Genomic DNA, 27,199 nt, shown 5'->3' on the forward strand with positions numbered 1-27,199 from the left:
CTGATTACCTTTACATGGTCAACATATGTAATTCCTCTAACTCCTCTTTCACCACATGCTCATGTGGCTGCCCCTTCACTTCCTTTGGATCCCTGGTTGGATGTCACAGACTGTCCTCAGAGACCTATCACCAATGTAAAGAGTGGCTCTCATCTCTTGCTGTCCTGTTAGCTTGCTTTGGTTTTCTTAAGAGCCACAATCACAACCTGTCATAAAACATGCATCCATTTATTATTGCTTTTCTGATGAGAATAGGCATTTTAGACTTCTTTGCTGTTATGGTTTCAACACTAACAAGGTGCCTGGCACATAGGAGGTGGTCAATCATATCACAGATGGAATGATAAATGGCTCTGGAAAACTGTGCTGTTTGAGTTATGTCCTGTACTTTCCTGTGGCCCTGATTTTTCTTTTTTTTTGGGGGGGACTTCCAATGAGCCCTTTCCCACCATTCTAATCTGGTCTAAAAACTGAACAAAACAACTTGCTAGATATATTTTCAAAGCAAATCTGGGTTTTGCATGACACCAAATGGCTAAAATATGTAAACTTCCAGAGGTAACTATCTAACATAGGGCAGGTGTTGCCAACAGCCTGGACACAGAAACCGGAGCCTGAACCTTTGTTCTACCACTTGCTACCTGTGTGAACTTTCAACAAGCTACTTAACCTTAGTTTCGAATAGAAACTTTCTCAAATGGGGCTAAAGGTATGGTTTGTTGTTTTTTAACACAGGGTTTTGCTTTATGGTTTAGGCTGGTCTTGAACTCCCTATGTAGCCCAGGTTGGGCTTGAATTCACAGGGTGCTCCTCCTGCCTCAGCCTCCCAAGTGCTGGGATTATAGGTTTGTGCCAACCATTCTCAGCTTCAACGCACTTTTTTTTTTTTTTTTTTGTGGTACCAGGGATTGAACTCAGGACCCTGTGTTTGCCTGGCAAGCACTTATTCTACTGAGTTATCTCTCTGGCCCTGCACTTTTACCTTAAGACATTTTCAACATATGATAATGTTAAGTGAATGCAATCCCACAATACGTCAAGGAGCATCTTCACTATGTTCTGAAGACTTGACTATTATGAGTCTGTATTTTTTGTTGTTTTCACAAAGAAACCTCTAGAAAAGGTTGTGCAACTTTGATGATTTCTGACTCCAGAAATAAGCATTTGTTGTTGTGTTTGTTTGCTGTAAGGCTTCATTCTCCACCAGCAAGATGAAACTGAGAGCCACAAGGGACTGGAGCAGGAGACTGACAGAAAGATCTCTCCGCAGAGAAAATTCTTTCAGTGCTTCCCCCACTGCTCTTTGAAGGGCTGCACCTGAGGTTTGTTGCAGAGGTTCTTGTCATTTCTAAATCCTTTTTACTCACATGTTGGTTTAATTCACTTTTAATTCTCGATGCCCCAAATGTGTTCATTTTAGAGCTTCTAGCAGTGCTGTTTGCCTTCTGATCCATCCTGGGAGATTGTGAAGTTTCTCATCCAGCCTAACCCAACCCGTCTGTTCTGAGCAGTGTCCCTCCCTCCTGTCCTAGTCCTGGGCAGGGTTGCTGTTTGCATCCAGGCTTTCTTGCCTCTGTGCCTGCCTTTATTCTTTTTCCTTTCTCATGTCATACTTCTTTGGTGAAGTCACAATTCCAAAATGACTTCCTCCCCCAAAATTATCACCTGAATCTTTCTCGTTCTTCTCGGTAACAGTGCTCATTCACACCTTCAAGGCTATGAAGTTACCAACTTTTTTCTTTTTACCCAAGCTTCCTGCTTTTTTTTTTTTTTTTTTTAATTTTAGTAAGGGCCTACAGGGTCTCACTATGTAGGTCAGACTTGTAATGATCTGCCTGTGTTCAGCCTCCCAAGAGCTGGGATTACAGGTGTGTGCTGCCACACCCAGGCTCAGTCACCCTTTCCTTGTGCCAGAGGGTGGGGGGGAGGGAGGGAGGCGGCACAGCATGCCGGGGATCGAACCTTGGCTGCTGCATCTGCCTAAGCAGGTGCTTTAATTTGCTGAGCTATTTGGATGTCCCTGAAGTTATCAACTTTATAATTGATTATCTTATTGATGAACCTCCATGCATACTTGGCAAGTGCTCTACCATTTAGCTACAGTCACACTCTTTAAAGATTTCAGACAAGTTCAAAGTTTCCCGGGCTAACCTCAAGTTTGCAATCCTTCTGCCTCAGCCTCCTGAGTAGCTAGGACAACAAGTGTGTGTCACTCAGCCTGACTGCCTGTAAACTTCTTTAAGGCCACATCTCTCCCTGCTATATTCCTGCAGACCCTTGTGCAAGGCCACTCATTTCACAAGCACTCAAAGAATTCTTGTGGATGGACCAATCATTGTGAGGAAAAGACAAGATGATGACATACAACATAATGAAAATCAAAATAGCTTACTGTCCTCCACGGGGCAGAAAGTGATGTTTACCCAGTCCGAATGCTCATCTGTGAACTCTGCTCTGACTCGCAAGGTGTGGTCACCATACTTGGAAAGACTTGAGAAATCACATTCCGTGGAGGTTGTGCTCCTGCACACTTCTTGGAATTTCTTATAACTATACAACCAGAAAGACAAAATCACAAGAGCTCTAACTTTACTCTCCTGAGGCTGACTGGTGTTCTATACCTTCTGCTACCAAAGACTAATGGAGGTTAATGAGGAGAGAAATGTAAAATAGTTCTTAATAATCTGCCTTGATCAACAGAATGTATAATTCATATTCGTATTTCCCAAGCAGTATGCCATTAATGATCCTTGGATATCCTAAGCCATATAAAAATAATATATCACATGGTCAAGTAATTTTGGGCGTAACTGAGTATAAAAATAGGTATCTTCGAAAATTTTTATTAGTATAGGTTTGTAGTACACGCAATAATTACATGTACCAAAGAGAACTGCCAAGGGACTTTACTATCCTAATAAGCACCTCTGAAGAAGAGTTGACTTTTTAACACACTGGACAAAGGAAGCTTTCTCCCTTGACTGTGTATTTCTGAAAGCAGTGGGCCACAATTTCTGACATAGTGATACCCATCTACTGTAAAAAGTCAGTAGGGACAATTGAGGTCTTGTTATTTTACAATCTGCCTTTTCCATTTAATGTACCACAAACCTTTTGTTACAAATCTATCAGCTCTTCATGGCTGCCTAACACCCCATCATCTGGAAACTCCAGCGGTCATTTCGTTAGGGGGTTTCCTCACACGTGGTCATTCTTTGTTTAGGCCAATTCCTCAGTTCTTGCCTGACACGCACAGCATTTCAAAAGCCAATTTATAATAACTTCTTTTTCATGGTTATTTTATTGAATTTATAAATATTTTCCTCCACAATTAAATAGGTAACATGACTCACTCCTTATATTTACATCACATTATTGGTTATTTCCATAGTGAAAGCACCAGCACGTCGTCTAAAGTGCCCCATCGGGCTACGCCAACCCCAAAGCACACACGTTACAGCGAGCTCATGTTGTACAACTGCTCAGGCTAAATCCTAAGCAAAATTTTACCAAGCCACAGAAGTGCAATCAGGGTTTTCAGTTCAAGATTGATTTCTTCCCCAAGGCGATGCCCAGCACACGCTGTGTTCTACCTGTAGTTCCTGAGGAGGAAACCGAGGGGCCCAAGCACAGACTCTAGGTTAATATCTCCTGCTGCCCCCACACCAAGTCACAGGGATCCTTCCTGTAAAAGATGACACCCTAAACCATGCACCACTGTTACAATGGTAGATAAGGCATGGAGGCATGGAGATCAATCACAGGGAAGAGAGACAGAGAGCGGTGTATGGTAGGTCTCAGTTTGTTCCCCTCTGAAACTCTTGTGGGACTCTAGTCTCCACTGTGGGGTACAAAGAGGGTGGAAACTTAGCCTCGATGTCTTCTGGAGGGGACAGGCTTAGATGAAGCCATCTGGGTGGAGCCCCATTGAATCCTGGTGGCTTTATGAGAAGACAGAGACATGGGTGTGCACACTTGTGTTCCTTGTCTCTCACCATGGGATGTCCTTCACTGCTTTGGGACTCACCCACCCAGAAGGCTATCAGCAGACGCAGATTCTGGGCCTTGGATCTCCACAGCAGTGAGGCAAAAATAAATCCCTTCCCTTTAGAGTACCCACCTTCAGGTATTTTGTTATAGTAATGAAAAACTGATTGATACAAGAAAAAAGTTAATTTTCCATAGTGAAATCTCTAGTGTATGGGGTAGAGAAAACAGAGATGAAATAATAGAACCATATCATCAGAAAAAAAATAAGTTGTTGAACTTCAATTGTTATACTCTGGACCACTGAGTGGCTGAAAATACTGCATCAGTGTTAAAGGTTTTGAATTGCACGGTATGATGCGAAGGATGATCTGTTCTCACAAAATATATAAAATTGAAATATTAAGGGGCAAAGGATATGATATATAAGAAAGGAGGGGAAAAGGAAAATGTAGCAAACAGTAACAACTAGTGAATCCAGGTATAGGATATCTGTAAAATTTTAGTAAATACTCAAAATTTGGAGATGTTTCTGTGGGAATCATGGTGAAGTTTCACTCTGACTGGCTCTGGGATCTGCCCTGGGGACTCTCGGAGGTGTGCCTGGGTGGTGGGTTGCTGGGGGTGGCCTGAGGGGCTACGTCTGGCTTTCACCCCTCTGCTGTGGCACTGTTCCTCTGCTTTGCTTCCTGGTCACCATGAATTAAGTAGCCTTCCTCCACCTGGCGCTTCTGCCATTATACTTCTTCCTTGAAGCTAGCCTATACCGTGGACTGAGATCATGAGCAACCTAACCCTCACCTCTTTTATTTGTAGTATTAGGTCTTACAGCCACAAGAATGCTGTCTAATATGGTTCTGTTACTATGAAATTATTTTAATCCCCAAACAAAAATTTTAAAACCCAGTATATAGACAAGGATTAGCTTTTTCTCTTTTCTAAGTCATTGGCTTTGAAGGCCTTGGGTGTGTTCCCAGAAAAGGAGCTGGATGGACAGTGGACAGATTAAGAAAATCTGGAAGGGAATTTCCTCCTTCTTCACCAAAGAGCTTTCCTATTTCCTGTGTTTGAATCACTTGGGGTGCAAGTACACAAGCTCATCAGCCTTGGGACGCCTGCTGCCATGTGCAGGTGTGAAGGTGTGTCCACCTTGACAAATGGTGACAGGCTACCAAGAGAGGGCAGGTGTGGACTTTCTTCAGCAAGGAAGTATGGACAGGCAGGACAGTCCTGCTGAGATAATTGTCCAGGCTAACAGTCACCCTTCCTTTCTAGCCCCTGCTGCTGTCAAACAACAGAGCTTTTGCTAGCCAACAGCTGTCTGCCTTCCAGTTCCAGGGGGCAGCTGCAGGGACACTGCATGCCCCTATGCAGTTCAGTTCATCTGTGCCACTGGAAGGGGCAGGTGGTGTGGTAGCCAGGGTCTTCCCGACTGCTTTGCGGCCCTTGCTTTAATGGACAGCTTCCACTGTACATCATACTCTGCGGGCTTTTAGCAGTGTTAAGTCCAGTAACTGCAAACGACAGCAGCAACATTTTGTTCTTAAACAACAACTGTGATAGATGAGCTAGGTTCCACATAGCGCCAGGTTACTGCTCTGGCTAATTCCATCTGCACACATGATAAAATATCTGTACCTACCCATAGCCCTATAATAAACAAATCACAAAGGAATACAATAAAGAAAAGCTAACCACAAAAACATCCTGGATAGAGAGAAAAAGGCCAGCAATGAGGCTCCCCTTGGCTGTCACAGTCACAGAGGTGACCCTAGACAGATTCCTTCCCTCCTGTGGCCCAGCATGGTGACGAGCCCAGAACACCATCCTTTCGCAGCTTCCTGCCAAGAGCCTCAAAGACTCACCTATGGTACTGAGCTGTAAAGGTCAGGTTCCCTTTGGGAAAAGCAGGCGAGTCCCACTGTAGAATGTTCTTGAAATTAACTGAATTCATTCTGATGTTTTCAGGAGGTGGCACTACCCCCAGTGCTGTAAAAAATAAAGGGAAACATTTGCAACTGCTTTTCCTCTAAAAGGTTTCCCAAGAAAGTGACCACATCCACTACCTGGGTTTCCCTCATAGCTCTGCATCACCCACATGGGTGGGCAGGGAGCACATGAACTGACCATGCTGAATTTTATTTGAAGAGCTATGAAAAGAAATTGCAGGGTAAGGGACAGATGTGAAAGCAAGAGTAAAGTGGGGTGAGTGCCGCTGATCAGGATGTGGCTGTTAGTAGAAAGTGCAATAGAGATAGTGGAACTCCGATACATTTCCAGAGATTTAAACTCTTGATTTAGTGACAGTTTTGATGTGGGGGTTTGAGGTTAACTGTGCATTTCTGGCTTAGGCACCTGGTACTCTGCTTAGAGCTGGGCAGGAAACCCCAGGCCCATTTTAGCTATTTTAGATTGGAGATGCTGGAGAAATGTCTCAGTAGGAACGCTAGGAACATACATGGATGAATGAGCCCAGAGGTCACACAGAGGGCAGAGTTGAGCTAGCAACAGAAATTATTTTTAAGCTTTTAAACAGGAGTGCAGACTGGTGGAAATTAGTGGGGACAGTTCTCACAAGACTAGGAATAGAGGTCCCATTTGACCCAGCTATTCCCCTTCTGGGTATTTTTCCAGAAGAATGAAAATATTATACCACAGTGATACATGTGCATCCATGTTTACAGCAGCACAATTTGTCATAGCTAAGTCTTGAAAATAACCCAAATACCCATCAACTGAGGAATGGATAAAAAAGATGTAGTATTTTTATACAATGGAATATTATTCAGCTATAAAGGAAGACAAATTCGAGGCTTTTATAGGCAAATGGATGCAACCAGAGACCATACTCATAAATGAAATAAAGCAGACTGACATGTGTAAACATCATATTGTTTCCCTTGGCTAAGAAAGTGAAAGAATAAATAAGGTCTAAAAGGTATAATACATAGTGTGAAAAAGAAACTGCTCAAAAGGAAAGAATAACAGGAATGGGGGAAAGAAAAAAAGGAAGGGAAATACATGCATGCACACACACACACACACACACACACACACACACACACGCTGGCTAAGATAATTGCACTACTAATTTCTATTAATTTTTTGAAAGGAATAGCTAGCACTTATGTTGTTTGATCAATTTTAACGCCTATATCTGGCCATCTGAGCATCTACTTTGAAGATAACAATATGCAATATAATAACCATTATTATTAATTCCCTATCATCTTGTTTTAAACTTCTGAATCATGAGGGCCAGCCAAATAGCTCAGCAGATTAAACCACCTGCAAGCAGGCACAGGATCCAGGGGTTTAATCTCCCCGCCTGTCCTGCCGACCAGCTTCCCGGGCATGCTAATCGCAGGTCTTGGGAAGCAGTAAACAGGAGGATTACTGCGAGTCCGATCTAGTAATGAGACCCTGAACACCCTGTAGACCCTTTCCAAAAAAAAAAAAAAAACTGAATCATTTTTATTTTTTAAATTCTCTTTTAAAAATTAAAAAAAAGAAAATTATAAACAAAAACATAAAAACGTCATCTCATAACCACCACCTGTCACTCAACTGGTACCAAGACCCGTAGGAGAAAAAGTTACAGGCCTATTTAATGCCCGGCTTCTCCCACCCCGGAAAGGATGGTGCAGAGGAAAGAGAAAGAAGGTGTGGTCATGAAGGTAGCCACAGCCAGATCTGGCAGGGGGAATCGCCAATCCAAAGAGCCCAGGAGGAGGGAGGGGGGGACCTGAGCGCCTTCTCAGAGCATCCTTCATGCTACGGGAAGAAGGGGCCACTGCGCCCTCTGAATCTGGGCAGCACCAGGCACCTTAGGAGTGCACACAAAATGTTTTATTGGATCTCGAACTTTACAATCCATAGTTTCTAATTTTTTTTTTTATTCTCTTTAAAAAATCGAGAGGCCGAATTTAGATTTCAGGGCACAGGAGACTGAAGAAGATGGTGTGGGGAAGTGGGAGACAACAACGGAGAGGAGGGAGTGGCAGGGAGGGGGCACAAGAAGGGGCGGTCCGTGTGGAGGATCTAATGTGTGTGTGTGATGAGGCCTTCTCCCATCCACCCGGCTGTCGGGGGTCTAAGGCGGTAGTGCAGGGCGCGGAAAACAACTTTCGTTAGGACCCGCCGGGAATCCCCCCACCCCTTGAGTTTGCCGGCTAGAGTGTCCGGGTGTGGCTTCTGCTCCCGGCGGGGTCAGGCAGTGCGAAATCTCTTGCTCCGTGGCCCGACAGGGCACACCATCACTTTGGGGGTGCAATCGGCGCCCCCTTCCCGGAGATCAGCGCTCAGCGCCAGCGGCAGAAGGCAGCTAGCTGCGCCGCCCAGTTCCCTACAGCGCCGGGGGATCCCCCTCGGGGACGTGCGGCGCGCACACCAGCCCTCCCGGGGTCCGCTCACCTGACGCCAGCAGGCATCCGCCCAGCCAGCTCGCGAGGTTCCGCGCCATGGCCCAGAGGGCGCCGGGGGCGCCGCGGCAAACACGCCCCGACCGCGGGCTCCAGCGCCCAGCTGCGCCCGCTTCCGGGAACGAGCGGGGCGGGCGGGGCGAGCGCAGGGCTCCTCCCCGCAGCCGGCGGAGGACCCACGCCCCGCGCAAGAGGCGCTCGTCCCGAGCTTGGCCGGGAGTGATCAGGTGAGGAAGGCGGCCTCCCGCTAAGTAAATGCATGAAGACTCCAGCTTAGGGGTCAGTCGAGGTGAGGGGATTACGGGCGGCGGTTATTCCTCTTTCTGTGTTCAGTGTTTTCTCCATGGAAGGGTCGGATCCTCTCTGCTGTCCTCTCTCCTCTAGGAGGTAAGTTGCAGCACTGAGCTGCACGCTTAGTTGGAGGGGCTCTTTAGCTTTCCCCCAGTAAAACAACACAAAACCAACTCACTGCTTGTTTCTTTCTGAGAAAAAAAAAGATTTAATCTCCTCTCTCTATACTGGCACAACGACAAGGTTGGAAATTCTACGTGTGTGTGTGTGTATGCCCCTCCTCACGTTCATGCTGGAACTGGCCCGAAAGGGAGCCGTGCCTGCAGCCCACTGGACAGTTAGGGGGAGCAGGTGCAATCCTGAGGTGCCAGCAGAGCCACAGACGTCACACATATACATGTAATGTAAAAAGAATCGGAAGACCACACCAAGTTTGTATGAAAAAGTTTTGCTGTATTACCAATATACAAACGCCAGCCATTGTACAAAAAAAATATTTTTTTAAAAAAAACAAGCGTACACATGCACACACAGCCACAGAGAATTTATCTCAAAAGATTATTCTGGAGATTTTCAGAACACGACAGATGCAGAGGAATTACACCAGTCACCTATTCAAGGTCCTTACAGTGAGGCTGGTATAAGCGTTGTTTCTCCCTTTCTGAATTTCCTCTCCTAGTCCCTTACTGTGTGTGTGCTGTGGGAGGAGAGAGGGAAGGGGCTCTGAGAAATCAGCTCCTCCGGTGACAGAGAGTAGGCTCCTACACCTTTCATTCACTGCCAGCCTAGTTGCGTGGCAACACTTCTAAGTATTCCTGTATTTTTTTCTCCTACTTTTCCAAGACTCATAAAATCTTGCTAATTGCCTGGCGCACTCCTCTTATGTAATGAAGAAGACGAGTCTCAGAGAGGCTCAGAAGACACCCAGCTTCACACAGTAAAATGTTAGTAGTCCACAGACTGGTACACGACCCTACAGCCTTGCTTCTTGCTTCTTCCTCGACTCACTGCAACTATATTTCCATATAGGGCATGTGGAACCAACACATGTAACACTTTTAAAATTGGCAAGTAGGATCTTTTAAGACTTACATGGCCCTGAGATTTTTATCCCTATCGCTTGACTCAGGGAATTAATGTATGTGTTTTTCTTAAACTGGGGATGGCTGGATACCTGGCTGTGTATGAAGTACTGAGGGGAGGAGTCAATATAACATCTGAGAGGGGTACTTTGCTGTGCTGCCCTTGTTTTTTATGTGTCTGCCTTCTCCCTAGCCTACTTCATGGCACATTCTGCAGCCTCCTGGGCAATGGGCATTCATCTGCTGGACACTGCTGGAAGCTCCTGAGTGCTTTCCTCTTTCCCTCCTTCCTTTCTGGCTCAATGTAATTATTTCTTAAAGCACCTTTGCAAGCCCAGCAAGGCCTTTACCCTGGGAAACCAAATGTACAAACATCAGACATGTATTAGCATTAAGGGAGTGGAAGGGACAGGCTCCTTCAAAGTGTGTCACTCTGAACTTGCAGACAGTGGAGCAATGCTATGTTCCCCACAGAGGGCATTTGCATAGATGGAGTCACCTGAAGAACTAGGGATTCTATATAGTTTCTGACCACAAGCCTGCAGATTAGGGCTCAAGGTAAGAATCCTGTAGGTATCTCTCAGGTAAGGTTAACGAAGTAATTTGGAGTCATCTCATGATATAACCATCCCTGATATCATCGTCCACATCAGAACTATTGGTGTCACTTTTATCAGAGAGTTCATCTCCTGTCCACAGGCACTCAGGAGGGAGGCTAGGGAAGAGCACTTGGAGCTTTTCCCCACCGGCCACCAGAAGGCTTGACTCTGTCTCTTGGGGACCATGTTCTAGGTTGGCAGTCTCTCTGGGAGGAGGTAATACCAGCGTGGCTTCTTCAGAGTCTTGCGGGTCATCATGGAGAACTCTCAAAAATACAGAATTTAAATTCACATTGAAGGTAATTTTGTCCCCAGAGCCCCCAGTAAAGTTGCTATTGTTGTCCCTGGGATGGGGGTCTTGGAGTGGACCTGTGGTCCTCTTGCGGGGCTCACTTATAAATTCCTTCTGCCCTGGGCTGGGCTGTAGTGCTGCAGGAGGCTGGGGCTGGGGCTGGGGCTGGGGCTGGGGCTGGGGCTGGGGCTGAAGCTGGGGTTGGGGCTGTGTCTCCTCTTCAGGGTCCTCAGACAGCTCATCTGCTGGGTCTTCCAGATGGGAGGCCTGGGAAGTGGCTGAAGAGGTGGGGATCTGTCTGAGAAGCCGGGCAGTCAGGCCATGCGTAGTGTAACCCCCCGCACTTGCTTTGAGGGGCGCCTCATTTTCATTTTCCTCGTCGTCACTTTCAGCATAATTATAATTCCACACTTTCTTCTTTCTGTTGATGGAAATGACCTCCACTATATTCACTTCTTCCAACAGTGGTATTTCGGGAAATCTCTGGGTTATAAAGTTTTGAAAAATCTGAGAGTGGGAGAAGAAAGACATTGTCTCATTTTTGTTTGTTCTTTATTTTTTACAAAATAAAACTTAGTATTTATTGTACAATGATGTGCATGGCTATTATAATAGCACACACAGTTATACAAAAGCTGGAAGTGATATAGTGCTGATTAGCTGCCAGGCATTGCTCTTAGCCCCTCACCTGGACAGCTGGCCTCCGAGTCCCCAGATGCTGGAGTCCTTTATAGATAACACAACAAGACTGGCAGAGCATCTACACACATTCTCCCCTGTATAATCCACGCTGTCTAATGTATGTGACAACTTCTCTCTCCTTACTCCAGCAAAACCTAGTCCTGGGGTCACTTTTTCCACTGAGTTATTCATTTTCTTACTAAGTCACAGAAGTTCTTTATGTAACTCTATAACTTATTCACTAATTATTTGTGAAATATATTTACACACACACACACACACACACACACACATTTCTCCCAGTCTGTGGTTTCTCACGTTATTCTCTATGATGACATTTGATGGAAAGAAATTCCAGATTTTTAATGTTAGAGGAGTTGCCAATACCTTGACGGCTTTTGTGTCTGAGAGAGCTTTCCTTTCTCACAAGCCATACCAAATAAGTTATACAGATGCTCCTTAACTTATGGTGGAACTATGTCCCAATAAATATATAGCAAATTGAAAATACTGCATATGAAAATGTCACTGAGTATCTTAGTACATTATAGCTCAAGCTTAACTACCTTAAATATGCTCAGGACACTTACATCATCCTATATTTGGGCAAAGTCATTTAACACACGGTCCATGTTATAATAATGCATTGATTTTTTTTTTTTTTAATACTAGGTCTTGCAATACAGTTCAGGCTGGCCTTGAGCTCACTTTGTAGTGTAAGCTGGTCTTAGATTTGCAAAAATCCTTGTGCCTCAGTCTCCCGAGTACTGGAATTACTGGTATGTGCCACTGTACCAGGCTAATAATGCACTGAATATCTCACATAATTCAAAATTTAAAGTGTGATTTCCATTAAATGCATGATGTTTTCACACCACTGTAGAGTTAAACAAAAGTTCTAAGTGAGACCATTGTTGAGGACTATCTGTATTGCCTTCTAAAATTTTAAAGTTCTGTCTTTCACATTATAATCTTTAATTTACCTGAAACTGGCTTTCACGCATGGTTTGAGGTAGGGATCCAATGCCACTTCCCCTGGTGTATACGTCATTTACTACTAGCTCATCTTTTCCCCACCAATTTGTAAGACTCACTGTCATAAACCATGTTTTCTTTTTTTTTATTTTTATTTTTTATATTAATTTTATTGAGAAAAAAGTAGCAATGAGATAGTTTCAAAACAGGTTAGTAGGATAGTTACAATAATTAATATGTTACATATTAATTTTATTGAGAAAAAAGTAGCAATGAGACAGTTTCAAAACAGATTAGTAGGATAGTTACAATAATACATTGCATATTGTTGTCTTCATAGTAGTTATTCATAGTATAAGATGCATACATGAAATCTTGTCTAGTTTCCACATTATTTACTTTTGAATGAGGGACATTACATGGTAGCGCTAAAGAACTGAATTTCAAATCTATTGGGATTTCCTTCTCACTATTTGAAAGCTTTTTGTTTTCTTTTGGTTTTATGATTTAATTGAGCCTGAAAGAAATATGAATGTTGTCATCATGAAAATGGGGCCACTGATTGAAAAAAGCCAGGAGGATCTGAAGAAAGGTCCTCATGCATGGTTATCCGACTGTTATGATCACAGAAGACTCCGCCGCTCTCAGTGTTTCTGCCGCCCACATGCCTAGCTCTTCAACCCTGGACTGACACGACTCTTGTTATTAAATCTCTAGGGCCAAGAATCACTTTTGCAAACTACTACTGCATTCCTCCTCATTTTGATCTTTAGGAACTTCTGCTTACCTCCACTTTTTACAAAAACTATATCCCTAGTTTGCAATGGCACCCTTGTTTCCACTGCAAAGCCCTACTCTCCCATCACAATGCTCTTCACAAATGGCAGTGTTCCTTGGACACTCCTGCTCTGACATAAACCATGTTTTCATACATGTGGTTCTGTATCTAGGTTTTTGTTAATGCTTTTCAAAAAGATTTGATAATTTTCCTCACACTGAGCTTGTACAAAAATTGCTAGCATTTTTAATATGCTTTAAAATATTTGTGTTACTATAATTGTCTTTTTAAAAATACTATTGTAAATAGTATTCAGTTTACATAAGATTCAAAAGCAGGCGAAACTAATCTCCGCTGTTAATAATCAGGACAGTGGTTACCCTTGGAGACCATTCATACTTGAAAGGTGGCAGAAGACAATTTTGGAGGAGCTAGCCATGCTCTATTTATCAAAACAATGCTCTATTCATTAGACATGCTCTGCTCTCCAGGACAAGGTTATGGAGGCTGAGCTTTCCACCTGGTGTTTGCATGCTTTATTCTGGGAAGTTGAAAAGCAGTTTCTTGTTCACTTTCTAATTGAATGCTGCTGATCCTTTATGGCATGACCCTGTTAATCTATTAATCCCAATAATTTATCTCTAGAGTCATGTCAGTTCTTTATTTAAACAACTCTGTTATCACTAAAAAAATCACTGTCTTTGCCTCCTCTCAAACTTTAGGCTTCATGAGGGCAGGAGTTTTTTTTGTTTGTTTGTTTGTTTTTTGTTGTTGTTTGTTTTATTTACTTCTATATTTCTAACACCTAGATCATGTTGACACATACTAAGTACTCAATGACTATCTGTTAAATTAAAAACAGAAAATACAGCATTAAAAATTTTTAACACCTATTCTTGACTAGAAACACATACACAAACACACACTAGGCCTAGATTGTCCTATTTTCCTCTTCCTAGAGTTTTGAACTGCAGGGAAACAGTTTTTAATGGAGAAATACTAAAAAAAACCCACAAAATCACAATGTGGTATGATAAGCACATCTGTGAAGGGATATTTAAATATAGGGTTGTTGGAAAATAACAATAAAAATATTTCTAAATAAACTATTAAAGTAATGCAAGAGAAACACAGTGGGGTAGGGAAAATGATAATTGATGGCAAAAGCAGTTGAGTCAGAAGACAAGAGTTTTAGAAAGATGCAAGACCACTATGTCAACTCTTATAAAGGCTCGAGCCAGCAACACTTAGAAAAAAGGAAAACAAGAAAATGACTGTTATTGTTAATAATGAAAATAACACCAATGAGAGCAGCTGCGGAGAACCGTTACACATGTGGCACAGAACAAAAGGAGTAAGAAGGATTCACCATTGTGAGTGAGGCCTTGGAGAGTTATGAGATCACCGCTGGCATTACACATCACTTATAAAGGTCTTTGGTAAGGTAAGTCATGTTACATGTATGTTACAGTGATGTCATCCAAAATAAAAAGAAAATGTATGTAAACAATTCCACTGTACTACTCATCATGGCAAAGGAAAGAAAGAAAGAAAAAAAGGAAGGAGATGAAAAAGAAATTAATCCAAACATAGCTGGAGAATAGTTAGATCATACATTAATAACAATGAAATTCTATAGAGCCATTAGGAATAATGTCTGAACAAAGAATAAAGAGCAAACATAAAACACACAGATATATTTATAACTGAATATATGTTTTCAGGAATGGGAAGGAAGCCAGCCTGAAAAAACTCTAGTGCTTTCAGAACATCAAATTTTCTTCTGCAAAAACATTTAAATATATAATAAAAATTTTAAACTTAAAAAAAAATAGAGAAAGTTTTAAAAGACTACATACCAAGACTTTGGGAAAATTAGTGCGTAAACACACACATCCAATCTGTCTCAGTGTTAAGATGACGCTTATTATGGTCACTGATATAAAAAAAATAGTAAGTACTGCTATTTTTACAGATTCTGATGTCCCTGTTGATGAGAAAATAAATAAATTTATTTCAAAAGGAATCCAATAAGGGACCACACGTAGGAATAAATGCACACTGCTCTGGTGTTACAAGGTGATATTTAGAAAAAAAGTATGGGGAGAAGAAAGGTTTTAGACATTCATGTGTTCCTGAGGCCATGGTCACTCACATTTGGCTCAGAGTAAGTGGTTTTCTTATTTCTTTAGAGCAGAGTTATTATGTCAGTGACTGTGGTGCTCAACATGGGGCCCCAAAGTTGCACCACTGTCACAGGGGGAGTCGCCCCAATAGGCATCAGGTACCAGCACCTGCCCTGAGTATCCACTGACCAGATTACCTCCTCTGGACACTGGGGAGCCCTTCCTGGGCCCAGAGCCTCTGTGCAATTGGCTTATTTTGACCTAGTTGATTTGGACAGCCTCTGTTGTTGCACAGCCTTTGTCAGAACATTTGTGTCCTGACATTTAGTCTTTCCTTCTTCCTCCATGATCTAAATTTTCCTCTTTGTTTCTTTCTCTTGTTCATTGTGATTTCTTTCTTTCTTTCTTTCTTTCTTTCTTTCTTTCTTTCTTTCTTTCTTTCTTTCTTTCTTTCTTTCTTTCTTCCTTCCTTCCTTCCTTCCTTCCTTCCTTTCTCTCTCTCTCTCTCTCTTTCTTTCTTTTCCTTCCTTCCTTCCTTTTCCTTCCTTCCTTTTCTTCTTTTAGTATTTCCCTTTTAATATAGAAGCTCTGTGAGCACCTACTCAAAAGACCCCAAAGTTAAGAGGTACTCTTCTCCTGTACCCAACAGAGTCATGGGGTCGGGCAGAACTCTCTGGGATGTGTCATGGAAGTGCCCAAGTAATACACTTCCTCACTCCTGGGCCAGAAAGACCTTTATTGTCTCATCTGGGAAGACACACATAAGGAGCCATTACTAAGGGTCCTGAACTTCTCAGGTATATTCTACAAATGTGCAGCATGGCTGGGATGGTGAGGGATCTGGCACTGCAGTCAGAAGTCTTGGAAACCACCACACAAGTCCTGTCCTATAGCACAGGAAGTTGCCATTTTTGGACAGGAGGTACCTCCACTAAAATAATAATAATAATAAAAAAATAACTAAACCAAACCAAACCAAATACAGTTTTACATTACTAAAGACTAAACAGAAAAATACAGTGGTACTTGCATTCATGAACGTAAGGCTTTCCACAGATCTGGTCGCAAACCGAATTGGATGAGAGCCTAATTAGGTTCAGTGTTGACCTTGTGGGGAAATTTTATTTCATTCTCGTCCAATTTGGTTTGCAACCAAACATAATAGAATGAAGTCCATGAACGGAAGTATCCCCGTATATATAGCTTTGCAAAGTAAAAGTTTTCAGTTTATACTACGTGATACAATACAGTAATCACTAGCTATGGTTGTTTAAATTTAAATGATCAAAGTGAAACAATTAGAAGTTAGTTTCTCCATCCCAGTAGCCATATCTCAAACGTGTAGGTGAGGCTCACATTAGTATGTGCTGCAGGAAGGAAGGGTGGAGAAAAGAGCCTTCCTGAAAAGCCAAAAACATTCAAAGATTGGCCTTATCTACACCAGGAGCCAAAGTCTGGGCTCATCTTTTTACGTCCTGCAACTCTAGGGTCCTCCATCTCTCCCTGGCCTACAATGTCACTCTTCTTTGGCTCAGTTCACAGCTACCTTAGCGTTCAGGCCCACTCCTGCACTCGCTGGATCGTACCTCTAAAGCTCTCCCCTGATATGTTAGCAAGACTCAGTCTGTCCCTTCTGTATTCCCTTTCCACTGCCTTGGTATTCAGTGGTACAAAATGACACAAATCTAGTCTTTTTGAATTCTGCAGGTCAGAAACCCAAAATGGTTTTCTGTAAGACAAAAATCAAGGTGTTGGCAAGTTGCATTCCTTCTGGAAGCTGCAGGGGAACATTCACTTCCTCACCTTTCCTGCCTTTAGAGGCATCTTTCATTCCTGGGTTCATGGTTTTTCTTTCATCCTCAAACCCAGCTTTATAGCCTCTCCTGGTCCCTGTTCTCTGCTTCTGCTGTCACTGTTCTTTCTCTGACCCTTGAGTCCTCGGTCTTCCTCTCTCCTTTTTAAGAACCACAAGTTTACCTGGGGTCCTCCTGGGTGACTCAGGATCATTTTCCCCATTTCAAGATCTTTATTTGAATCCAACCACCAAGTCCCTTAGCCATATTCACATGTGCAAGATGGGTGACCATTACTCTACCTACCACACCATCCCTGGGTCTTCATTTGAATGCCACCTCTCTGGAAACCATTCTGTGGCCATCAGGGACCTTGCCCATGTCCCCTTGACCAGCCAGTGAGTGACTCCCATGCTACTGTGTACATCTGAGCTGCTCTTTCTCCAAGGTACTGGCCTTGGCCAGAGAGGGGCTATGCCTAAAAAGTACTGCAAATGGACTGACTGACTGAGGATATGATTCATGCTCCAGAGAATCTGTAGGGCTCAGGCTCTGCTGAGACCAGTGAGCGTCATCTCTCTCTTCCTGCCCCTCTTGTTCCTTTATTCTCCATTCAATTTGATATATCCCACCACAAAGAACAAAAATTCCCATCCTAGGCTATGCTTTCATGGAATGTGAACAAAGATAGGGCCCTATTTAAATCAGGGAACCCATCCCCACTAGATAACTGTCCTTCACTTCTCTTCCTGCTTAATTTTTCTCCTTAGTGTTTATGGTCCCTTCATATATTATATATTATAATTTTGAAATCTTATTATTTTAGCTCCAACTGCAATGTATTCCTGAAAATCAGGGATTTTTAATCTATTTTCTTCACTGCTATCTTCTCAGTATCCAGAGAGGATTCTGGCTTGCAGAACAACTTTGTCAGATGAATGAATAGACCTTTTCCCTGGGGCCTTTCTAAAGAGACCACCAATTGGTTTTAGGGCTTCAGGATGAAGGCATTTTGCCAGATCTGTACAGTTGCTCCACCTCTTATCAGTTTGCCCTAAGTTTGCAGTGTTCACTGCTGAGTCTAAGTTAATGGTGGCTTCTGCTGGTGGCCCTGATGTTCACTTGGTGTTACAGTCTGGATCTTGAGTTGGACTCCTTAGGAGTAATTTAGGAGGTAAGGAGGCAGCGAGAGATCCATCTCATCTCAATGACTGTCTCATCTACACTGCTGAAGTTCCCTTTCTTCTCCAAGCCACGGCCCCGCCCCATGCCTGCCAGCCAGGCTGGATCTAAGAGCGACACCCAGCCTCAGATGCAAAATCCTTCGCCTTCATCACCCCTGCATGCAGCTGCATCTAACAAGTGTGCATCTTCCAGCGATGACTGGCTTGAAGCATGGCCGACCTAAAGGCACAGGCCTCTGCGCTTAATCCTGATTCCTTAAAAGTCTCCATTTCAAAAAGGCATCTAAATATTCTTCAAATATATTTAAGATTGCATGCTAAAAGTTTTATAATTTGTAATTAATAAATTTCAAATATTCTAATAAAAAACTCAAAAAACAAAAAAGGCATCTTGGTCTTATAAAGGTAGGCAATCGGATCATCCTTACGGGAGTGCACCATAGCTGTGGGCACCAACTGATGACCAATGGAACACACCTCTGGGGTGTGTCTTGATGAGAAGACACACCTTTAGGTACCAGGAACTCCCACTATTTTCTTTCAACAGTTTTTTTTTTTCTAATAGTAAAATTATCCTTTTTTCAACAGGTGAAATTTTTTTTTTTTTTTTCAGTACCGGGGACTGAACTCAGGACCCTGTGCTTGCCAGGCAAGCTCTTATTCTACTGAGCTATCTCCCTGGGCCCCAACAGGTGAACTTTAAAAAAAATTAACTTACCTGATTCTTGGCCAGGATAAAGGAGGATACATTTTAAAGGAGGTTTTATTACTGTGGTTGAACTTCTTGACTCAAAATAAGCAGATACACAGTAGTTTGTGTTTGGCATTAAATCATTAAGGACATAACTGAAATTTCCACTGAAGTTTCCATTTATTTTGGGTTCATGCTGAAAAAAGAAAAAAAAAAAAGTAAGACTATAGTAAGAATTTCATTTAGAAGCAGGCCATAAGAAACTCTCTGGGACTCTGTCTTCAAATCCTAAACAAGGTTAAAAATGGCATGGGCATGACAAGAAAAGGGGTTTATAAATTGCTTGGGGCAGCCAGTTGATCACAAAACTACATGTATTTATACACACATATATATATATACTTTTATAAAATTTTATGTATTTGGTACAGGGTCTCACTATGCAGCTCGGACTTGCAGTGATCTTCCTGTTTCAGCCTCCCCTGTGCTGGGATCACAGGCGTGCGCTACCATGCCTGGTCTAGGTGGTGGGTTCAACGTGCCCAGGGGCTGGGCCAGCTTGGCATGGCATGTGGTGTTGGGAATCAGGATCAGGGGATCAAACCCGGGACCTTGCGCTTCCCTATGCAGGCGCTTAGGCCACTGAGCTATCTCTGTGGCCATATACTTATCTTAGAACCATGAAATGTAGTTTAGCAAATTCATTTTATATATGAAGAAGAAAAGCCCCAAGAGAAACAATGCTGCCTATGCTATCTTTTTTTTTTTTGCGGAACTGGGGATTGAACTCAGGCCCTTGTACTTGCCAGGGAAGTGCTTATTCCACTGAGCCATCTCCCCGGCCCCTATGATATCATTTTTACAAAATCATCTTAACTCATGACAACATGGATCTAGTTTACACCTTGGAAAGGGCTTTCTTGCATACTGACTCCTTTAACTTTCAAAACTATTGTTTCAGTTTAGATCTATAATGTCTCCAAAAGTCTTATATGTTCTAGGTTGATGGGCGCTTGGGAAGGGAGTGAGTTATGCTGGCTCTAACTTCATTAACTAGATTAGCCTACAGATGAGTTTGCTAGCTGAATGGGTTTATTAGGAGGTAGTATCTAATGGAATGGAGCAGGTTGAAGGGCCTATTTTGTCTCTAGAACCTTTCCCTTGGATTCTTTCTCACTCTGCTTCCTGGCTACCATGAGGTGGATATCTTTCCTTGCTTATGTCCTTCTGCCATGGTATTCCTGCCTCACCACAGACCTAAAGCAGTGGAGCCAGTTTACGATGAACTGACACCATCAGTCCAAATCAGCCTCTCCTCCTTTAAGGTGTTTGCTCAGGTATTCTGTCACAGCAAAACAAAGCTCATGAACACAACCCTCTAGGCATTATCTCCATTCTACAGATGAAGAAACTGTAGGTCTAAGTGGCCAAAGAACTTGTCCAAGATCACAGAGCTTGTAGGCAGTAGGCAGAGCCTGATGTCTAAGACATATTGTCTCCCGCTTGCTCTGTAATTCTGTTACATTTCAGGAAACACAAAGATAAACCTAGGTGCAGGGGCAGAGGCCTACAGCTTCAACACTTAGGGTGCTGAGTACGAGACTGCAAAATCAGGTTCTATCTGGGCAACTTAGTAAGACTTTGTCTCAGATTAAAAAATAAAAAGGCTGGGGATGTAGCTCAGTGGTAGAATACCACTTCATTAAATCCCCAGTATTAAAACAAAGTTTGATGAATAGCAACTTAAAAAAACTTGTTTTATGGTTTCCAAAACATATTTTACTAGCAATTTTATAGATTAAGATTTCTAGCAGTTCAAATATGGCCTTTGGTAATCCTGTATTTCTACAAGTTTCTGTCTGGAAGCAGGGCAAGTTATTAAACAGACCCACAAGCCAACAAATGAAAAGGTCATGCATGGAAATGAACAATGAAAGGACAAGGGGACAGGATGGGACCCTGAGTGGTGGGAAGGCTCTCACTTTGGTAAGAAGAACAGTGTGGCTGTGGGTGGAACAGATGGACTCTACAGGATGTTTAGTGAGTCTATAAAACTGACTTCCTGTTTTACAGGGCAGGCGGAAGGAAGCTCCCACCCCGCAGTTCCCTCATTAGAGTTAACTTGCTGAAGCTTAATCAGTCGTGCGAGATATAAGGGGGTGAGACTTGATTGACTGTGGACTTCAGAGGTAGGGTCCTGAGCAGTGATTAGGGTTAGATGAAGTTGTCAGGGTAAAGCCCCCTGATTGAACCCTGGTGTCTTTAGAAGAACAGGTTGAAAGAGAACAGAATGTGCTACTCTGTGTTACATTGAGACAGCAAGGAGGCTATGGTCAGATACAAGCATTGGATGTTGGACCTACAGAATCATGAACCAAATTAAAACTCTTCTTTAGGAAGTACACAGTCTCCAGTACTTTGTTATAGCAACAGGAAATAGACTAAAACATGCTTTCCCCACAACCCACCAGGATTGAGACCAGGGCCTTTGCACTGAGCTATATTCCTTGCCCTCTACTTTTTGAGACAAGGTCTCATAAAGTCACTAAGTTGCACTCTCACGATCCCATCCACTTTCAGCCACTCTAGGACACAGCTTCAGGAATCCTCCCTGGAACATTCCCTCTGCAGGAAATATGCTGTAATTTCTCCCATTAAAAAGTCCCTCTGTGGTCCCATCTTCCCCTCCAGCTACCACTGTACATTCCTTCTTCGCTTAACTGAAGTTTCTTAGAAAAGCTAAGTGTTCTAATTGTTCTCTTCCTCTCTTGAATCTACTCCAGCAAGACCTTTGGCACATGACTCACCAGAGCAACTTGTCTCAGGGGCCTGGTCTCAGGGCATTCAACACACACATGAAGCCAATGGCCTTGTCCGCAGCACATCTCTTTGCTAGGAGATCTCCCTTCATTCAAGACTTGCTGTAGCAACGTCTATCTACACTCTCCTCCTAGATACCCTACAGGCACTTCAGATTTAACATGATTTGCTGTCCAACCCCCAGGCAGTCATACTCTTCTCCATTTTAATTAATGGAAACTCTGAAGTATTGAAGTTCTTTCTCTATCACACTTTGCATCCAATTTACCTGAAGATATTGTTTCCACCTATTATTTTTGCACGATAAGTGCAGAATTTAGTTGCTTTTCATTACCCTACCACCAGCAAAGGGTCCAAGCTACCACCATCTGTTGGCTGGAATATACCAATAGCTTGTTGTAGTTTCTTGATTTAATAGAAAAACTACCATGGAGAGAGGAAATCAGAAGAGGACAATTTAAACCTAAAGATGTCTATTAACTGTAGTTTTTCTTTAACAGTTATTAATATGCTAATAATCATGTCATATTTTTGAAATAATAATCTAAAACACTGTAGCTAATGCTTTGAATAAGAGACATAGTTGAAATATGATAGTGAATGACACCTGTCACAGTCCCTGGGCTCCATTAACTTGTTTCTCCCCTGTTATTTTTGCTCCTTCTTCCTAGTGACAACCTGTCAAGTTGTCACCATCCTAAGAGGATCTTCACTGGTATTCTGAGTTCCAGTTTTTCCCATTATGGTCTCTTATCACTCCAGCCAGGCTGAAATATTGATCTGCATCAATATAGATTTTTTTTTGTTGGTTTGTTTTTGTGGTACTAGGGACCAAACGCAGAGCCTTGTGCATGCAAGGCAAGAGCTCCACCACTGAGCCACACCGCTAGCCCCTAAGGCTAGCCCCTTGGGTCCCCCAGTGGCTTCTACCTTACAAGACTCACAAGCTCCAGCTGCTTTCCCCTCTGATCTCTCTTCCTCCTGTTCTCCCCACTTGGTCACTCCACTCCAGACCTCTCTGCTGTTTGTCAAACCCACCAGCTCCTATCTAACCCTGCCTGGAATGGCCCTGCTCTGATGTCTTGCAGGCTGGTTTTACTTGATATATTCTTCTACATATTTCTGCTTGGTTTTTCTTGTTTTACTGATATCTTGCAGGCTGTACAATTGGCAAAGGCCTTGACAAGCCAAATGCTACTATGGCAATGCCCACGGGTGTCTGCATTTGCTCAATTTTCACACATCCCAGCATTCTGAGTGACAAAACCGATAAAGACCTACACATGCCTGCTACCAGGGTCGCCCTGAGGTTACAGGCACTGGATTGGAAAGAGGAAATCAGAAGAGGACAGAGCTACAGGAAAACACTGCTTTTTTTTTTTTTTTTTTTTCTGTGTCAGAGGAAACAACACATGTTTTTATGTGTGGCTCAGCTAAGCCACCCTTTCGAAGAAATCTTGCCTTAGTATGCTGGGCTCTGGCTGCTCGCCCTGTGTGTATCACTGTCCTGGCTACATCACACGACTCTCTTCTCTGTACCCAGTGAGGCTGTGCAGGTGGCTTATTCTCTTAAAGATGGAGCTGCTGGGGCAGTCAACATATTTCTGCAGAGAATGAACCACAGCAACTGCATTCCTAAAGTCACACCACTGCTGGTAGATCATTTCATGTGAATTGCTCAGCCACATGTTTCCTCTTTTCTTTCTTAAAGAGAGTAAAGTACATCCATGGCCAACTCAGAACGTTCTGATTGCAGCCATAGAGACCACTCACCCTCTGATCAATGTTCTCCGAGTGTTCATCAATGACCAGTGATGCATGTTCGTGTAGTTCTTCCCCGCAGAACTTGGGGGTCACAGATGGAAAGTACACAGTCACGTTGATGTGGTCTGCAAAGCCAATAATCTCAAAGTCTGGGGGCTCAAGAGCCACTGTTCGGGAAACAAAGTCAGAAACAAACCCCATTATCCGTCAGTGGCTACGGAATGACAGTGCTCCCCATTGTCAGGATCCAATCTTATTTATTTTATTTTATTTTGTTTTTGCTGTACTGGGGATCAAACTCAGGACCTTGTGCCTGCCAGGCAGGTGCTTATGCCACTGAGCCATCTTCCTGGCTCTTATTTATTTTAAAGAAAAACACTTTTCTTTTTTGTCCTGCCTATGTTCCAGGTATAGTCTATAATTTTTATTCTATTTGTGAAGAATTGAGATTAAAAAACAAGTGCATCATTTGCTTAACGTTACTACAGCAACAGAAGCCAGCTACTTTTTCAATGTTCAGGTTCTAGTCTATGGCTTTGAAATTAGAAATTACTTGTTTCCAGGGGCTGGGGAGATGCCTCAGTGGAATAAGTGCTTCCCTGGCAAGTGCAGGGGCCTGAGCTCCATCCCTAGCTCTGCCAAAAAAAAAAAAATTACTTGTTTTCATAATGAGATAATAGAGAAATAACAGGAAATCATTGTCAAAATACAAACAACAATTGTCTTTGCAATTAATCATTTTTTATCTGTGCTACATGGGCCTAAATATGTAATATTTATACAGTTACTAAATTAGGGTATATATTTGTAAATACATGTACATGTACCATGTACACACACACACACACACGCACACACCCATATATATAAACTAAAATGAAATCGTAGATCACATGGTTTTGAATGGTATATAATTTCATTCAACTATATTTCACAAGCATATTAATACATATTTACCTATATGAAGGGCTAGCTGAGTATGGGCCATGAGTTGGCCTTCTGTACAGTCTATAAGCTTAGAATGGTTTGCTATTTTTTTAAAGGATTACAAACAAACAAAGAACCAGAAAGATTATGGGACAGAGATCATATGTCGCACACAGTCTAGAGCATTTCTTCTCTGGCCCTTTACAGAAACTCTAGAATCCCTGACTCATACCCTAATTTTTCATGGTTGCTTCATTTTTACTAAGTAGCTGAACCATGACTTAACTGATTCACTATTTTTAACATTTTGATCGTCTCTTAATTTTTCTGAATGGAATTTATGTATTATCAAATATTCATGGTCCTAAATCTTGGCATTTGTCTTTAATAATTTCCTGGGCCTGCCAAATAGCTCAGTGGATTAAAGTGCCTGAAAGCAGGCACAGGGGCTGGAGGTTTGATCCCTGGGCTTGCCGTGCTGGCCCCAGCTCTGCCCCTGGGGCATGCTGAGATCACTATGAGTCCGATCTAGTAGTGGCACCCTGAACACCCTGTAGATCCTTCCCTAAAAAAAAAAAAAAAAAAAAAAAATTCCTTAGGACAAGTTACTAAAAAGATATTCTGCATTGGAGTCAGCCTGTGTTAAGGTTTTTAATACACACTGACTAACTCTTTCAGAAGAACTACACTGAACTATACATTCTTTCCCATCATGAGTCCGTATTTTTCAGGTTTATCATTTGAATCATGAAAAAGAACTCATGTAATCCTTCAGCACCCTAAGACTATGAGCCATAAGCTTGTTTTCCTTTTCATCTGTGTACAAACACATAGACGGGACTCTTGATCCTAAACACACATACACTACTGTAGCTATCTCATAGGTATCTAAATTATCCCACAGCAGATTCAAGCATCATCACTCTGAAAAAGCACGGGTAGCAAGCACCTACTCGTGCACTGAAGCAGAGCTGGAGTTTTCCGCTTTTTTTTTTTTTTTTTTTTTGTGGAACCAGAGATTGAACTCACGCCCCTGTGCTTGCCAGGGAAGTGCTTATTCCACTGAGCCATCTCCCTGTCCCCCCCACCTCCTGCTTATTTTTGAAACAGGCTATAAAATGGAAACTGAAAAAGCAATGGAGCTGGAACTGTCAAAGCAAATGCCTCTGGGAGTGGCTCCAGGCACAGGAAAAGTGAACAAAGGAGCAGACTGAGACTCAGGCTACAGCCTTGGCCTGTGAACTGTGTGCCTCTGTGTATGTGACCTAGATGTTCCCAAGTCACCAGCAGAAGTTACAGGGTTAGAACCTGGGCTGGGGTCACAGAAGAATGGCAAGCACTGGCCCCAAGTGATGTGACAGCTTAGATCCAGGCCACTTGCTAGTTATATAGTGATGAGAACAGCAAGTACTATTGCCTGAAAGCCTGCTCTGTGCAGTACGGAGTGACAATTTGCACTGATTGACTGATTGACTAATTGACTGACTGATTCATACATTCGTGGCAGGGTTTTGCTACATATTCCAGCCTGGCCCTGAACTCGCTATGTAGCCAGGCTGAATCCAAAGTCATAGCTGTCCTCCTGCTTCAGCCTCTCCATGCTGGAATTATAGGTGTATGCCACCATATCCAGCATGGCTTTGCAGTAATAATCTGTAAAGAACACATTTTGGTTACATTATTCTGATTGGAAAGCTGAGGCTTAGATCAGCAAAGTAACTAGTCCCAGTTAGAGTTAGGAGGTGGCAGGGCAAGCTGTGGGCCTATAAGTCTAAATCTAAAATGGCTCTGCAGACCTTCCTATTCATGGCAGAGCAAATAATGATCTCTTTTTGTGGGGACAGGCTGATCTGGAGACAGCCCACACATTTGGGGTAAGAGCAAGGCCAGCCCCCAGAACGTGAAATGCCAGAGGCAGAGCGTGTAAACAATTGACCCCAGCTCAGTGACATACCACAGGTGGCGCGGATGTGGGGTCCTCCGTTAGCTACAGCACGGAGAGCTCCGAGAGGGTTTCGCTTTCCATGTTCTCAGCAAGACACTGAGGCGTTATACTGGAGCTCTGTCCCGCACTTGCTCTCCTTTCTACTGTGTATAAAGAGGCAGGCCATGCTGTGTTGTCGCTGCCTCTCCAGCAGCGAGGTCAGGTCCCACCCGGCCCCAGCTCTCCTTTCACCATGTGTCTTGTCTTAATCTCCTATCACCCCCTCTCAGAACCTTGCTGGCCATGTGGGATGCAACACGTTTTTAGTCATCTGTCTCAATATTTTATTTATTTTTATGAATACACAATGATTACTGAACACAATGATTACAATTATTATAATGATTAGGGAGTTGGAATATATACAAAATACATCCTAATTCTTTTTTTTTTTTTAATTTCCTATCCTTTTCCTCCTTTTCTGCTCCAACTCTTGATCTTCCCATTGCAAAAACTTTATTTTCATCATTTTTCCCTTCCGTCTCTTTTCCTTCCCATTATCCCCCTCCTTCTCTTATTCCCCCCATCCATTTGGAAAAGAACCCCTTCCTGCCTATTTACCTATTTTTTATTTTACCTTCTCTCTCTTTTTCTTTCTCCCTCTCTGTAAATATGTATATATATATTTAAATGCATATATGTTTATACATATATATTTTTTAAAAAATTATTTATTTATTTGGTACAGGGTCTTGCTACATAGTTCAGACTCGTGGTGATCCTCCTGTCACAGCCTTCCCAGTGCTAGGATTACAGGTGTGCACCACCATGCCTGGTTTCAGTGGTGACACAGTGCGCCAGGGG

The 27,199-nt window shown here is 42.8% G+C and overlaps 2 protein-coding genes across 2 annotated transcripts in view; both read right to left on the reverse strand.

The window, feature by feature from the left end:
- Positions 1 to 8,526, reverse strand: part of Il10rb (interleukin 10 receptor subunit beta) — a 21,485-nt gene extending 12,959 nt beyond the window's left edge. Inside the window, exons 1-3 of the mRNA XM_004645356.2 lie at positions 8,401 to 8,526; positions 5,853 to 5,976; positions 2,393 to 2,550 (exon numbers count right to left, since the gene is read on the reverse strand). Coding sequence (XP_004645413.1) covers positions 2,393 to 2,550; positions 5,853 to 5,976; positions 8,401 to 8,449 — 331 coding nt within the window. The 5' untranslated portion in view covers positions 8,450 to 8,526. The remainder of the gene's footprint in view (positions 1 to 2,392; positions 2,551 to 5,852; positions 5,977 to 8,400) is intronic.
- A 679-nt stretch (positions 8,527 to 9,205) lies between these two features.
- The window catches only part of Ifnar2 (interferon alpha and beta receptor subunit 2), a 36,223-nt gene continuing 18,229 nt past the window's right edge, over positions 9,206 to 27,199 (reverse strand). Inside the window, exons 6-9 of the mRNA XM_023705597.1 lie at positions 23,494 to 23,651; positions 18,928 to 19,096; positions 14,966 to 15,093; positions 9,206 to 11,179 (exon numbers count right to left, since the gene is read on the reverse strand). Of these exons, the coding sequence (XP_023561365.1) occupies positions 10,391 to 11,179; positions 14,966 to 15,093; positions 18,928 to 19,096; positions 23,494 to 23,651 (1,244 nt within the window). The 3' untranslated portion in view covers positions 9,206 to 10,390. The remainder of the gene's footprint in view (positions 11,180 to 14,965; positions 15,094 to 18,927; positions 19,097 to 23,493; positions 23,652 to 27,199) is intronic.

The sequence above is a fragment of the Octodon degus genome, unplaced genomic scaffold (genome assembly GCF_000260255.1).
Source record: "Octodon degus isolate 3935 unplaced genomic scaffold, OctDeg1.0 scaffold00225, whole genome shotgun sequence".
NCBI lineage: Eukaryota > Metazoa > Chordata > Mammalia > Rodentia > Octodontidae > Octodon > Octodon degus.